Source organism: Amblyomma americanum, chromosome 7, assembly GCF_052857255.1.
Source record: "Amblyomma americanum isolate KBUSLIRL-KWMA chromosome 7, ASM5285725v1, whole genome shotgun sequence".
Lineage (NCBI taxonomy): Eukaryota > Metazoa > Arthropoda > Arachnida > Ixodida > Ixodidae > Amblyomma > Amblyomma americanum.
The window spans coordinates 65,608,148-65,624,977 of record NC_135503.1 but is presented as its reverse complement, the minus strand read 5'-3'; the positions used below and the strand labels follow the sequence as shown (position 1 = coordinate 65,624,977).

General features: G+C 49.1%; 1 protein-coding gene across 4 annotated transcripts in view; it reads right to left on the bottom strand.

Annotated features, from left to right (window-relative positions):
- LOC144099261 (beta-1,4-N-acetylgalactosaminyltransferase bre-4-like) overlaps positions 1-16,830 on the bottom strand; it is a 160,655-nt gene that overhangs the window by 24,419 nt on the left and 119,406 nt on the right. For all 4 annotated transcript variants that reach the window (XM_077632429.1, XM_077632431.1, XM_077632430.1 and 1 more), the window contains one exon: positions 775-1,117. In XM_077632429.1, coding sequence (XP_077488555.1) covers positions 775-966 — 192 coding nt within the window. In that variant the 5' untranslated portion in view covers positions 967-1,117. The remainder of the gene's footprint in view (positions 1-774; positions 1,118-16,830) is intronic.

Sequence of the window (16,830 nt, the reverse complement as noted above, 5' to 3'; positions counted from 1 at the left end):
TTTTCAACACTAGAGGGCGGTAGTTGTCCACGAAGAACGCGTTCCAGACTTTTAGCGCGTGCTTTAGACTTTTAGCCTGACAACAGACATTTCCGCCAAAAAACCTCCCCCCCCCCCCCCAAAAAAAAAAAGAAAAAAAAATTTCGATTTTGGTACGTTCTTAAGCAATTAATTTGGCGGTTAACCTCAAGGGACCAGAAAAAAAAATGTTTGAATAGACAGAACACTCATCCTGCAATGAATGGATCACTTTCTAAACCCAGTCCTAACATCTTCCATCATCAAGACTATTTTCAGTGCACTCACATATGACGCAGAGTGATTTATGGCAGAGAGCCACAGTTGCTATACCCCCAGAAACGCAGACTGAAAGTGAAATAATTTATTCTCCCTCTCCCTTCAATATTGGTATTTAAATGTAAGCGACTGCGCACACCTCAGCATGCACTTGCCTACGGTGCACAATCAACGCGACACGTGTGTGCCGGCCATGTTTCCGAATTAATCTGTGCTGGAAACAACTCCATGTTCAGCGTTTAGCAGTCATTTGGACAGTAGTTAACTTTGGGCAAACCAGAAAGCAGAGCTATTTGCAATCAGTGCAGTCATCGCTAGCGCACACTCCAGCACAGCTGTTCTTTCAATTCCATCTCACTACAATCCCTCCTTGCACTACAGCGCGCCACGGTGCATTTCATTGTAGCAGCTGTTATCAGCGCGGTATGGCAGTACCACATCAGCACATGCAAAAGGAGAGAAGCCGCGTCAGCGCACCCTGAACGGCTTCTGGTTGGTCGAGAGCATGTTGAAGCTGTACTCGAGCAGCAGGAATGCGACCACGGTGGCCGCGACCAGCTTGTAGAAGTGGCCGCGGCAGAGGCTCGCCGCCGAGGCACGCAGGCCTCGTTGCCAGCTGAAGGCGCCGCCGCCTTCGGCCACCGCCGCCGGCGAGCTGGACGACGCCATTGGGGACGACCACCCGGGGGGACCAGTGACGACGATGCGAGCCTAGCTGCTACTGCTGCTGCGCTGCCTCTGCCAACGCCGTACATCACTCGGCACGGTCATCAGCACGGGCCCGCGACCTTCGACCTCGTCGCCTGCGCCACCTTAGGTCCTGCACATGGCATATCCCGAACGGACCTCGTTACACAACACTGCACAGCTCATTGAGCGCGCGCGCGTATAACCGCGCTCTGTATAATCAGCCGCCAGGTCTGCTACCTCAGGCGGAAAATAACTGACCAGATGGGCCGCGATCTGGCAGCAAGTAACCGCGAATACAAATGGGACATCCTATGGACGTCGTTACTCTACACCCGCGAGATAATCACCTTGATGTCCATTAAACGCTCGTCGAAGCTCATCTATAAAGTAAATGCGTGGGACGTGAAGGGGACGTGCGAAATAGATATTTGATTCCTCAGAGAACAAACCCTCAAAGATATTCATGTTACATATTACTGCGGGGCAAAGCATCGCTCACAAAACAGGCACAGTTAGGCAGTGACGAAATGTAGAACAATCTGCTCACAAACATTATACTTCCGCTTTCTCTGCTTCTTTGTTATGCTTTGTATTGGCTAGGTTAAATTCGTGGAAGTATGCACACGAAGTGGACATATACATCGTCTATATTTCCGTAATATCTTCAACTTCGAGGGGTCATCTATAGAACAGAATGCTCCATCAATACTATGAATTAAACGTTTAGCACAAAATACCATGCATAGATATTAATTTGGAAACACCTGCAATGCAAAACAAGTTTTCGGAATGCTAATCCACGGCAAAAAAAGTCTCCACTGCTGCTCGCTGGCCATGTAAGCTGGTAACTGTTCCAGGAGATTAAGCACAGATGTGCCCTCATGCACTATAGTACGCTTTTCACTGACCACTTCGCCTGACCACGCAGGATTTTTTTTTCCTGCCTCCCGGAATCTTTTGTCCATGATTCTGTACCGAAGACCCTAGGAAATACTACATCCCCATCCTCCGCTGCACAAGTGAACATTTGGACTCGTGATAGATTTACAAAGGATATTCGCGGTTACGCACGTGGATTGGGCATTGGGGCCCTAAGTGGTTACACCGGGTGTTTCTACGAACACCTCAAACTCAACTCTGAGAATTCGAAAGAGAAGATATTTTTAGTAACACACTGCCTGCAGCGACGGGAGCGAGTTACTATGAAAATAACTATAACCAGACATCTACTCAAGTGAAATGAAACTATTAATTAGCACAATTTGGTGGAACGGTGGTTGGAGCCATAGACAAGACTATGATGCCCCATCAGTTCTTTTAATCGGGAGCTTTTTTTCCGTACGAAACCAGGAAATGAGTTCACGAGGCGCGCCGGAAGCTATGTGCAAATGCAGTATCCCCTGTTGATGTGTCGCAATGAATATAGAGTGCCTTATTCATTGTATTACAGTATGCAGCGTTTCTTTTTTTAATCGACGCTCAAAACAAAAAACCACGCAGGAGGCGATGGCAATCCTTTTCCTTGCATCAAGCGGCGAAGTAACAGAATGTGCACGCATGATGCGGTATACCTCACCGGCAGCTCAAGTTCGGCGCCGTATAGACACTACAGCATATCATCAGCGGACGTTGCGCTCTCACTCATCTCATGCGCTCAGTCTGTTTTGTGTGGGAAGAAAAGTGCCGGATTTATTTGAGCTGCAGGGAATTATCTTTTTCTTCGGTTAAAAACTGATAAGACATCGTCTTTTCCATGGATCCGAAATTACCATAGGCATTAACCACCACAATGCGTATTGCGAAGTTAATATTGATTAACTGGTCAGTTAATAGTGATTACAGTAACTGACGTCCGCTGAGGCTGAGTTTGCTCCCGAAAATATTTTTCTATTCTGAACTCCGTTTCTAGGAACTTACGAAGGTGTTCGCTGAAACCCCCGGTACGTTTTCATAGGCACGTCTGCTATGATGGTAGGCATAAAGAGCACAAGCGCGCGCGCGTGAGGCAAAAAAAAATACGTTGGGACGATCAAAAGTATCTCGCGCCAACAAGTATAACGGGCTTCGCACCGCGAGTATTACATCGACGATTTGCATCAACTACTGCCCACCAATTTATAACACAAGGATAACGATGCACAAAAAGCTGGCCATAGTAACGCAGTACACGCATGGCTTATGCATTTACACGCGCACACAGCCTACGCGCCGGAGCGAACAACTTTCCGTCAACGCTCGATTGCGAAAGTGGCCAGCTTTCGAAGCTGTACCGGCAGCTTTTGTGGTCAAACAGCGCGTGTTGCATAACTCCAAAGTCCCTAAGTTTTCAACAATCGATTGCGAAGAGGGCCAGCTTTCGTGGCAAACAGCGCACGTTGCATGACGCCAAGTCCCCAAGTTTTGTCACACCCTTTAGTGCGAAAGCGCTATTCCGATGGGCGATCACCGAGCAAGGTCTTGCGATGTTTGATGCTTGCGATGTTTGTTTATGGTTTACGGGTGTTTAACGACCCAGAGCGACTCAAGGGACGCCGTAGCGAAGGGCTCCGGAAATTTCGACCACCTGGGGTTCTTCAACGTGGTTTTGTGCCAAGTGAAATAAGTACAATAAATATCCGCGACTGGGATTCGAACCCGCGGCGGTGCGAACCGATCAGCTTCGCTGGCGACTGCGCGAGAGCACTGGACTATCGCCACAGTCGAGCACGGCTCGTGTTAAACTGCAACGCACTCTCGCGCTGTGCATTGCGCATCATCTTCATCAACTAATACGACTATCAAACTAATATTCGCGCTTTGAGCTATGTGAAGGGCAGTGACAGACATATCTGCACTGCGTGCGTTGGCGTGGACTAAGCTGTGGCAGAAACACAGAGCAATACGCGTTGGCTTTGACAACACTGCTGCAGACACGCGGCATGCACTGGATTGGAGCATATATGCCGCCGGCGTACATTGGGTAAAATTGGCACTGACGATGAAAAAGTTGAAGACGCGCAGAACTGGCGGCTCCCTGTGTGAGTGGACACCCCAACCGCGCTTTCAGGTACGTAGAGTCGATGACACTTGTCTATATACAGCGCTCGAGAGGAGCCGTCCGGGGGAAATAAGGCGACATTCTGAAGCAGGTATTGACTTTCTCTGATAATGCTTGCGCTGGAGAGCAGCCGAATGGACACGTCAACCGCACGGGCATGAGCGCCTTAACGCTAGCAAAGCAGTTGCGAAAAGATTTCACTTCATTTGCTCCGCAGCACACCGCCCGACAATCTAGACAAGTGTGATCTACTCTGTACGTGGCGGTGGCGTCCACCCGGAAAAAATAATAAAAAAACTACTTTCGCGCAATATTTCGTGCTTGGCAATGGTAAACCGCCAGCCATTTTTTTTTTTGCATAAGCGCGTAGAGGAACGCGCGGTAACTGGTAATTTGACAAAAAGCAGGAAATAGTGGAGCCCGTGGCCGTTATTTGCAAGCATCTTTAAGGGGAGTCCTTTGCTTCGCATGACATGGCAACTATCTAACTTGATCAAATTCGATCACAGCAGCGCGTCATGAATTTCAGGTCACTATTGTATGTGCTCACGTTAATACAAGCTCGAGTTAACTACACGGAGAAAACAGCTGCGAAGAGTACGAAAGCAAATTTCCATAAAATGGCCGCGCTGTCGCCACTACAGGCCAATTAAAGCAAGTTTTGCGATGCGCACAGTAGATATCGATTACTTCCAGCATCAGCGCCGCTCGGCGGGCACTAGTTGCCTCCGTCAGAGTCAACATTAAAACTTGTGCGGACGACAGACACAGCGCACGACGAGATTCGTGGAAGAAATGCCACGTAAGAGCACTCAGCTGGACCGGGCTTGATTGCTGAGGATTGACTACTCTGCGTGTAACCTGAACGACGCCAAGGCTGCCGGGCCACAGTTAGCGAACGCGATTGCAAGTTCCCGTTTTCCACCGGACCGAAGTAGCTACAGCAGTATATGACCCTCTGATTGGACTATGGATTGGTCTAAACTATTTTGCCAGACTATCGCGTCAAATGCGGCGTTCAAGGGAACTTCTCATAGCTGCTCAAAGCACTAAGATAGTGGAACGACAATAGTTACAGGGGAGCCAATGACAGCTGCCCGCCCAGCACACAGATGAGAAAACCATCTGTTAACCTCCGCAAAGTGGTCGTGGGAATTTCCCAGCCCCAGCCGAGTTTTGGAACAGGTATTATCGAAGAGGTATATCTCACAGATGGCGTACACATGCGCTAGCCGTTACGAGTCAGGCCTATGCCTGAGCAAGGTTCCCTCTCGTTTTCGATTATACGACATACGACTTCCGCAAAGGTTCACACCGGATAAGGAGCCCCCTATCCACGCGAAACGCGCTACTCCCCACAGCAGCAGTTCGCGATATCACCAGGAGCGACGTAGAAACACGTTGTCGTAGAAACACGTTGTCGTAGGAACACGTTGTCCTTAGCGAACTAAGGAAGGAAGCCACAAAAGATTAGGAAGCCGTGGCTTGCGACACGGCAGTCGGCGCTCCGCCGCAGTATACAGGAGCCAACCGGAACAGCGACTTCCCCGAGATAAGCCTAACGGCAGCAGCGGCCGAGCGCGCGCTCGGTCCATCGAAAGGCGCGCGCGACGCGTCGGCAGGATGCGCGGCAGCTCCCAAATTGGCCTTATCGCCGGCCCCATCGACCGACCGACTGTGCGGTGTGTGCGTATAGCCCTCGGCGTCCGCACGCCCGCCGACCGTCGACGAGGGGAACAAATACTCCGGGCAACAGCTGACGCGCACGATCGCTTGCGCCACGTGGCCGTTCGGTTCAATGGAGGACGAAGAGAAGGCGAGCCACGTAGCTGTTTGGTTGGGCTTATTATAACTAAGGACGCCCTCTTCAGGCGACACAGGTGTCCACCACGCTGAGTGCTGTTTGGCGAAGTGAAGAAATAGGCGACCCTATCGGTTAGGGGCGTAGGGGAATAGTGGGGCGCCAGTGCGCAGGCAAAGGACAATAAGCAGAAGGAGGGGCGCTTTTGCCCCCTCCCCCCTCGCTATTCTCCTAACCGATAGGGTCGGTCTATTCTGAAAGTCTCTAAGAACTGCAGTGAGGGGCGCCGGTGTCCGGCTGCACGGACAGTGCTTGAACGTCGCGAGCCCAGGAGCACCGCGGGGGCTCGGACTTATACCCTAGTTACACGGCCGACTTAACCGCGGTTAAGTTTTCCTCAGTTAATATTAACCACAGTTGTGCGCTGTTAGACGGAGAGCCTAACCGCAGTTATGCCACTAACCATGGTTATCGGTAACTGAGGTTGGCTACACTGCTTTTGCGGACCTCGCCTTCAGTTTCCAGCAACGCGTCGCGAGCGTTTACAGGTCTGTACACTAAATGTTTGCTTTTGTGTTTCCGTCTTTCAAATGATCCGTTATACATTGGTGTACAGATGCACCCCCTGTGGTATTCGCCTGAGACAGCTAAATAATTCATAACTGAATTTCTTCTTGACGCTGTCTCGGCTTCATAACTGAACGATGGCTGTGACCTGTAGTTTAACTTCAGGTCACGTGAAGCAGAAAAAAAAACGGCAATATAACTGCTGGTACGTCATTTGTTGTAATTCTAGCTCTTGAAATAGGCTGGTGTGGCCGCCGCTGTGGCTCAGTAGTTATGGTGCTCGGCTGCTGACCCGAAAGACGCCGGCTCGACTCCGGCCACGGCGGTCGAATTTCGATGGAGGCGAAATTCTGGAGGCCCGTGGCTGTGCCGTGTGAGCGCACGTTAAAGAACCCCAGGTGGTCGAAATCTCCGGAGCCCTTCACTACGGCGCCCCTCATAGCCTGAGTCGGTTTGGGACGTTAAACCCCATAAACCAAACCAAACAGGCTGATTTAAGTGCTTTAGTGAGTTAAACTACGTATCAGCGTTTATATAGAAGCCTTTCCGCGCCTCACATGATGTAAAGGTCAACTGCACGTCACAGCCATCGTTCAGTTGATGGAACCGAAACAGCGGGAGAAAAGAAACAAATATATATTTATTGAGTGGTCGCAGGCGGATACCACGAGGTCATCCATGTGTTATAATGTCTAACGCATCACTTCAAAGAAGAAAACATGCACAAAAAAATTAGGTGTCTACAGTTCTCTAAGAACAGAAGCTTACAGAAAGACCCACTCTCGAGAGATAACCACAGCGTGCGAAACGCCACACGAGAAAACGGGGAATGAGCATTCATGCAGAGTATATACAGCTTACCACATAATCTGCTGCACAGCACCGAAGAGGCGGCGTTTTAAAAATAACGGCGTAGTTTCGCGAAAAAAAACCTTACACGGCTGGATGCTATACGCACATAGCGGGCAGATTTGGTTCGTCAGCCATTGTGGAGAGGGGGAAAGAGTAATGATCCATGGAAATAGCAACTGGCAAGACAATGTCGCACAGGATGTTCGTCAGTCGGGGCAGAGCGGCATTTACATCGTACGCACCGTTTACCTGGCGCCGGTGTCGATGAGGCAGCTGTCGGCTGTCAGCGTTGTTTCAGCTGTCAGCTGTCAGTTTAACGCCTTTGGTGACTGAGAATGTTAACCCTATAGCTTTCAGGCGTCACTATAGCCATTTCTCTTCATAAATGCTATTTTTTCGCCTAAACAGGCTTGGTTTTATTCGGTTTTAATGTTCCAAAGCGACTCACGCTATCAGGGACGCCGTAGTGAGGGGCTCCGGATAATTTCGACCACCTGGGATTCTTCAACGCGCACTGACATCGCACAGTACATGGGACTCTACGCCGTTTCGTCTCCATCGAAATGCGACCGGCGCGGCCGAGATCGATCGAACCCGCGTTTTTCGATTCAACAGCCGAGCATGCACCATACCCACTAAGCTACCGCAGCGGCTTTTCCGTCTAAATAGCTATTTCAAGCCTCAAGAACGAGAATAAGCTGGATTTCAGCGGACAATATCAAGGCTGATTGTACGAAATTTTGTGCACACCGTAAGACAAACTTTCACAAATGGTGGAGTGTGTACAGGATCGAAAAAGGAGGATTGTCTCATGAGTAGTCGTGGTTGGTATAGGGGGATCGCTGTAGTTCATTTCTAAGATGCACATGAGGCTAGAATCGCAGAAGAAGAATGATAGTGCAGGTGGCCGAACCTCTCTGATTGAAAAATGGCGAAGGCGGGCACTAATCTCTGCTGCGTTTGCTAGTTGACATTAAAGAGTATACGTTATTTAGTACGCTAAAGGGCAACTCCGGGGGTCACATCACATTCCTTGCAGTCCGCAGCTCCGGAAGAGTTTAGAAATATACCGAGCGGAGGAGCCACCATTTTAAAACTGCCAAAAACAAAAAAGCCGAAACTATGTCCGTGGCCAGGAACGATGCTTCGCGCGACGCAGAGATGACGTCACAAACATTGCGAGAAAAACTCATTCGCACGCGCGTTTACTTGGCTGAAGTAGAGACTGAAAACGATTAATCATTTAATAAAATGCCTGAGAAAACCTAACACAGGCCTCAAAATTTTCGTCAAGAAAGGCGGGGAGCAGGTACAGTGACGCACGCGGAATGTTTCTGACGTCGAAAATGCAGTGCTGACCATAGAAATCATTTTTCAATCTGTTAAATCGATCTGCACCGCAATGAAATGTGGCATTGCTGCCGAGATGGTGACAGTAATCAGGAACGAGAGAAAAGCCAACGGTTAGAATTTCACCACAATACGGTAACCTCGAAGAAATCACGGCTATATGTTGCAGAAATAGCATTGAAGGGACAAGACTATATTTCGCTACTTATGGCTTAGGCGCTGAACTATTAGAAGGGAGCAAATAAAAAAAAAAGTAACGTTCCAGTAGCGAGCCCACGGAGCATGTTAAAGAGTTGTGAAGCATGAAATTTTATTATGTCTCCTTGAATGCACAAAAATAGTAAAAGTGCACTCAGAACTACTCTATAAAGTGAATGACATTAGTTCCAAACCATTTGGACCACTGATGTTGTAACAAAACAAAAAGATTTGTACAAATGACTTCCTAAAAAAGAACTCAAACGTGGTATGTATCCGCACCGCAGTCTTTTAGACGCATTAAAAAAAAACGTATTAGAACAGGAAATTGCTTCCAGAAGTATTATGGGGCTGTTGACGGATAGAACGGACTTAGAAGGTCAAATATTCTTCAATAATAATAATAATAATAATAATAATAATAATAATAATAATAATAATAATAATAATAATAATAATAATAATTTGTTTTTTGGGGAAAGGAAATGGCGCAGTATCTGTCTCATATATCGTTGGACACCTGAACCGCGCCGTAAGGGAAGGGATAAAGGAGGGACTGAGAGAAGAAAGGAAGAAGAGGTGCCGTGCCGTAGTGGAGGGCTCCGGAAGAATTTCGACAACCTGGAGATTTTTAACGTGCACTGACATCGCACAGCACACGGGCGCCTTAGCGTTTTTCCTCTATAAAAACGCAACCGCCGCGGTCGGGTTCAAACCCGGGTACTCAGGATCAGTAGTCGAGCGCCCTAACCACTGAGCCACCGCGGCGGGTTAAATATTCTTCAAAAATTTCATTTCCCCTGCAAAATAAGCCTCGTCGAACTGTTCACGCGAATGACTGAAAGATGAAAATACGCTGAATGGTCTATTGGATATAGTTTGGCAGTTTTCAGCTCGCAATATGGTATATAGGCGAGTGTATGTGCACCAGTGTCCCTTTAATTGCTGGCGCTTTTAAAATGTGGGAGGGACACCCCTGTCCCGCTTTCCTACAATGGGTTAAAGGACTCGAGCGACCCCGCCAAAGTGTCATTTTAACGTGAAAGCGTTTGCACCTTTATATCGGAAAAAAATTGTCCGGCGTCGGCGTTGGCTCCCGCCGCGTTGGCTCAGCGGTTAAGGCGCTCGGCAACTGATCCGGAGTACCCGGGTTCGAACCCGACCGCGGCGGCTCCGTTTTTATGGAGGCAAAACGCCATGGCGCCCGTGTGCCGTGCGATGTCAGTGCACTTTAAAGATCCCCAGGTGGTCGAAATTATTCCGGAGCCCTCCACTACGGCACCTCTTTCTTCCCTTCTTTCACTCCCTCTATCTCTTCCCTTACGGTGCGGTTCAGGTGTCCAACGATATATGAGACAGATACTGCGCCATTTTTCTTCCCCTTCCCCCCTAAAAACGAATTATTAAGGAGGCGAAACGCAAAAAGGCGCCCGTGCGCTGTGCGATGTCAGTGCACGTTAAATACCCCCCCCCCCCCCCTTCCCGGTTGTCGAAATTATTCCGCAGCTCTCCACTAGAGCACCCCTTTCGTCCTTTTTCTTTGACTTTCTCTTTTATCCCTTCCCTTACGGCGCGGGTGCCCACCAAGATAAGTGACAGATACTGCGCCGTTTCCTTTCCTCAAAAACCAATTTTACGCCGTTGGCGACCGTTTCAAGCCTCGCAAACGGCCGCTCCGTCAACGTCAGGGACAAGTGACCTAGTGGAGTCAACACAACCTGCCCACCGGATTGTAAGCAAACTGACCACCGTGGCAGGTGGTAGTTAAATGAATGATTGGTCGCGAGAGCTTGCTCCGGAAAAACAACCTGGGTCTAACAGTGGCGCATCGCTTAACCGCTGCACCATGTGCAGTTTTGGGGGGGGGGGGGGGGGGACTTCAAGGTATCTACGAATGTAGAGAATGACCGATTCCGCATATATGAGCATTAACCCATAACGCTGCCGCGTCATATACATAAGGCGGGGAGCGTAAGTGGACCCTCCATTTTTTTTTTTTTGCAGCTGGGCCTAACAGGGTATTTGGCGACAACACGCGGCACAAAGTCAGCTCCGAATACTGCCGCCTTCATATCAACATCAGAGCCGAGCGAAGCTCTCCAGGAGTTACGACGACGAGTGCTCAAAGCTACGCATAACCATCCGTGGCTTACGGTGGGAGTTTACGGATGCGGTCTCCCAACCACAGTGGCCGCTTTTCGGAGCAGAAAACCGTCAGGCGTCGCGCCCAACGCTGAACCAGCCCTGACGATGCAGAGCTCTCGACAACGGCACGTGCCTGCCAGCGCAGTGTTGCTACTACGGCTTGCTACGGCACGTAAAAATGAATGAATGAATGAATGAATGAATGAATGAATGAATGAATGAATGAATGAATGAATGAATGAATGAATGAATGGAAAAACAGGACAGCACATCGACGGCGTTCCTGTTTGATGTTGGGAATAAAGCCCACGATGCCGGCCACCGACGGCGCATCCTCCGACCGGACAGAGTCCACGAGCGCAAGCCGACCGAACGGGGTTGGCAAGCACGCACGCACAAGCAAAACAACGCGAGCGGCCCGTCGATTCAAGGCCACGGCTAGATGGGCCCCTCGCTGTGTACAGCGCGCCAGCGAACCAGCAGCAGCGAACGTGTCCTCACCACGGCCTTGCGGAGAGCTTGATCCGCAGGCAAGGGGCGCGGGCACGGTTCGGGCCATCGCCCAGCGACGCCGGCGCCCTAATCGGAACTCGGGGTGAAAATCTACAATCCGCCTCGCCCTAGACGGCGTTTCAACCAAACCTGTTAACAATTAAAAAAAAAGGCTTAGTGACTTAGAAGAGCTTTTTTTTTCCTCATAGCATCGTCGGTGGTGTGCATCAGAATGCAGCTAGCAGGCTGGTTAACTAGAATACCGATTGGTTTACCATTTTAAGTATTATACTGTTGGGCTCCTTAGTTATGAGAGGCCTCTAGCCCGCCGGAAGCAATATCCACATTAGTTCTTAGAATTTCGAAAATGCCATCCTTGTCGCAGCTGCAGCGCTCGCAATTTTGGGGGCGCACATGTGGCCGAAATTAAAACCACGCGACCGGATAGACCGCTATATAGAGACGCCTACGAGCACGCGCATTCGCAAGTGCGTGGCCCCGAAACTACTCGCGCTGAAGCGGCGGCGAGAATGGCATTTTTGAAATTCGAAATACAAAAGCGGACACATACGGCGGGCTACGTAAGCCTCTCAATAAATGAGGAGGCTGATAGCAATTGCTAAAACGTTAAATATTCAATACTACCTAACCAGCCTGCTAGTTAGCAGGTCTAAGCTGTATTCTGATTCACTACACCGTTGACAACGCTATACCGACAAAAGTGCTCTTCTAACTAAAAAAAAAAAAAACTTTTCAACAACTGCTGACAGTCTTAGGTGAAACACCCTCCGCCACACGTTCCAAACGCGCAACAAACACGACGACGAACTCGCTTTTGCCACAGAAATGCAAATGCTTTCACGCCTCAACCGGGCCATGGCGTAAACAATGAACTCTGCTGCTGAGTCCGTATACCACTACACTATATTATACTACGCCGTACGACAATACTACACCACACCCCACACACCATACCATACCGCACCATGCATGCCATGTGATATGATGTGATACTATGCCATACCTCTTCTTTACTTCCAAGACAAATGTACGCTAGAATCAGAGCGCGCCTTAACAGGGAGAGTGCAGCACTATGGCGTAAAGATCCTTGACCAACCTTTTTTTTTCTTTCAGAAACCGCAAAAATCAACTCTGCAGTTAACACTTGTGCGAACATCTTGATCCTCACCAGCCCGACTACGCCCATTGCAGGACTAAGGACTTTCCCATACCTCTTCAATTAACCTTGTCCTGTGCCAGCTGCGGCCACTCTATCCCCGCTAACTAAGATACAACTAAAAAAAAACGGCAGTTGGTTACAATGGGCCACGATACGCGGTGTCCAGTATACTTCGCTGACCAATGACCAAATACAAGTCATATAGGGAGCGAAATTCTTGAGCTTGGAATTTAGTCTGGTAGTTACCATCTTGTTTAAAATGAAACGCTTTAACGAGGGACTTTCTTTTTGCTTTCCTATCGCTGTTGCGGAGGGATTCTGTGTGGGAGTTCTGAATGTGTGCAGAGCCTGTGTGTAGAGCCTGTCTGCAGACTTAAGGCTGGTTCACATGCAAGCGACTGAGCGATTGAGCGGCGCATCGTAGCGAAAATTTCCAACTTGTTGGAACCTCGCCGCTCATCGCCGAGAAGACTCAAATCAGTATTTTCCGCCGCGGCGGCTGGATTCGCTGGAATTTTCGCTTGCATGTGAAACAGGCCTTACTGGATACAAAGGACGCCTCCAACCAGTTGCTGTTCTCGGCAAATCTTCATTTTTTGCTCTTTCCATCTATGTTCAGGTCTGTCGGGCAGCAAAATACGTATCTATAGCCGAGGAAATTGTGCTTTATACCTGGCCGCCAATTAATTCAAACTCGTGACGTCATTACCGAAATAAGACGGGTTGCCACCGTCCTGAAGGCGGTTTAGCGTAGCCTCAGTGATTCGCACAGAAAATAAAATTCGGAGTCGATGCAAGCATATTTTACTTGCGAAATCGGCCGATGATTGCGACACTTGCATTTCGTTTTTCGCCCTTTTATATCTTATAAATGCTCAGTTTTCGGTGAGAGTGGCCACTGATTAGAATGTTGTACCTTATCGATGCGCGTCAACATCTGTTTGTCCTCATAGTCTAAGTTGCATCCGAGTAGAGCAAAACCGGCTCTCTCCGTTAAGCAGCCGCTCACAACACGCAGTTCGTGCGAGCCTGTTCTTGCGCACCCGCCGAACACGTTCCACAGCTTCGGCGAAGCGTGTCGAGCACGTCGTTGAGCAAGCAAACAAACAATGGCGAAACAGGCGTCCCCATGTCTATCCTTCACCCGCAGCCGGATCTCTCTGGCGGACAGGTTCCGGCGATTCCGCAAACGAGCCCAATTCAGGTGGGTCCCGCCTACGAGAGCTCGTTAAGAGGGAGACACGACTCCGCGGTCGCGCGTGATCCGAAGCAATCGGTCCCTTCGGGAACGAAGTTAGGTCGCGAGGAACAGCCGCGTCTACAGGCAAGCTCATGTTTCGCCGCAGCTGTTATGAGAACATCGCATTTGCTATACGATGGAGAGAACGGCAGGCACTCTGTTAGCGCGCAACCTTCGAAGTACGTCGGACACACACACGCGAAGGAAAAACTGACTATTTTACTGGGCCCGCCGCGGTGGCTCAGTGGTTAGGGCGCTCGACTACTGATCCGGAGTTCCCGGGTTCGAACCCAACCGCGGCGGCTGCGTTTTTATGGAGGAAAAACGCTAAGGCGCCCGTGTGCTGTGCGATGTCGGTGCAAGTTAGAGATCCCTGCAGGTGGTCGAAACTATTCCGGAGCCCTCCACTACGGCACCTCTTCCTTCCTTTCTTTCACTCCCTCTATCCCTTCCCTTACGGCGCGGTTCAGGTATCCAAGGATATATGACAGATACTGCGCCATTTCATCCCCCCCCCCCCAAGAAAAAATTATCACTAATTTACTGGAATGGCGGGTTAAGTGAACATGTGGACGGATTAGCTTATCACCACAGAAACTGGCGCGCGCGTGTGATGTAGGATGCGAACGCACTTTTTAACAAGAGATGGCAATCGTGACAGAAGTGACTGCGTGCTCGCAAACATCACTGCCTACAAAAATGGCGGCCAATACCAAATACTAAGAAGTACATATAAACAGGAAAACTCGGAACCATCTCGGCTTCGTAGTTGTATCGTTTTTGAGCGGGCACGCCTTACAAGTGTACTGTGTATTGTGAGCCACGCGAACAGGGACCACTTTTTGTTGCGCGGCGTTTTCATTCGTCATTCTGGCGCGAAAGAGAGAAGCCGCTAGCGTATAGCTTCTGCGGAGCGGACTTGCGGTGCGGACTAGCGCTACCGCTAAGAACACATCCTATACCACGTACGGCTAGAGTGCCTCGATCCAACGTTCAAACGCTGGATCGAGCACCCTAATGTGGGAGGAGGAGGGGGTTGAAGACGAACTCTTGGAAGTGCTTCACTGTACCGCAGAGGTGAGCCTTTGACCTAAAGAATCTCGACCTCACCTGAGCCTCAAGAAAAATTTACCGACCTCACTCAACCTCAACATTTGAGGTTGAAGTCACCTAATACCCCTGTCACAAGGTCACTTGTAAGGCCTTAGAAATTAAGGTCCTTTGCCCCAAAGGCGCGTGACGCGCATCTACACGGCAAAACGTCGAGACCTTTGCGATAAAGTTCCGTAGCAATAAAGGCGGCCGTCAGCGGCCTTAAAGTTGCTTAAAGGAGCAACCCAGACGATAGCGCCAGAGCGAGCTCAAAGAATAAAAAATTGACGCAATTTTTAGTTTTGAAACCGTAAAAAATATCTAATTTATCTTATTCAATGGTTAATTTTGCGTTACAGTGCACTTAACCGTAGAGGAGGCTATGACAAAAGACATCCACACTGCTAAGAAAGGACTTGAACGCTTTTCAGCAGCCGCATCGACACACACGTGCTTGCGCATCTCGCTTTGCTGTTTTTCCTTCGTTTGCTTTGTTGAGTGCGTGTTTTGAGTTTGTTTGTGTGCACAAAGACACAAGCAACAAAGCACGCTTCTCGAACACAACGAGGAGCCGAACGGAAAAGTGCGCCTACCGTGGTCGGACCGAGAACGATGAAAAAAAAAAGAAACTTTGTGTCAAAATATCCGTTTCTCACCGTCAGAACGCTCGTTTATTATCGTGATAGCTACTTTTTCCAGCATAAACGAAAGCACTCTTAGCTGAAGTGCTACCGTCTGCTTTAATTTCATGTTACTAGCGCCGCTTCACACACAGCGGTGACTTTTGGCATTCACGGAGGCCGCGTTCTAGCTCCTTTGGATTTGCCGTGTAGCAGCGTCACTTTACGGCCAAGGCCGGGAAGAAGTCCCGTGTGACAGGGGTATAAGACGCCCTCACCTCACTTTTCCTGAGGCCACTGGCGACCTCACTCAACCTCAAATTGTGAGGTTGAGGTCCGCTGCACGACCTCAGAAAACAAACAAAAATAAAACGATTAAGAAGTTTCAGTTAAAACAATTCACATCGTTCAGCGTCACATAACAAGTCAATACAAATTAACGCACACTAATTAACGTAATAATTAACGATAATTAATGTGATTAGGTAACGCTAAGAAAATTAGTGATGAAATATGAGTGACGTTATACCAGGTCACGTGAAAACGATGTAATGTGACGACAAACCTAGTCACGCGACGACGATGTAATGTGACGTCACACGTAGTCACGCGGCAATGTAATGTCAGGTCATGCCAGGTCCCCACCCACCCGCATTTCAAGGTCCATATGGATCCCACATTATTACACATGCGCGCATGACGCACTACAAAGAGTGCCCACAACCCGCTCCACCTTAACGACATTCGGATTGCCCAGCAAGTATAAACGCGCCAGCTATCATGCGTTACATACTGCAACGATCATGCAACGTCACATGGCGTTGACCCTCGAGATGATGGCGATTATGATTACAATAGTGTGTCTTTATGAGCCCGGGGAAGTTTGGTAGGTGGTGGTAGTGGTTTTATTAAAAATAATAGTAAAAAGGAAGGAAAAGATTTTTGCTAGCCCCTGCATCTGCCATCGATACTGAAGCACCTGAGCTGGGGCAGCGGAAATAAAGGATAGCAGGCAGAATGGAAAAATGAAATGAAAGAGGTGAGGGGACAGGAAGAGAGGATAAGGGGAGAAGTAATATGTACCAACTATTTACACAGTACGAAATGTGTCCAGGTTGTGCGCGTGATTAGTTCATTTTAGAGGAATTAAATCACACACGCGCACAGCACTGTGTTGGTTACAACTGGAGTGGGGCGTCCAGTTATTAATCGTTCAAGGTAGAAATCGCGGAGCGTTCGGTCACTGCGTGTAAACTACCTGACGGAGAA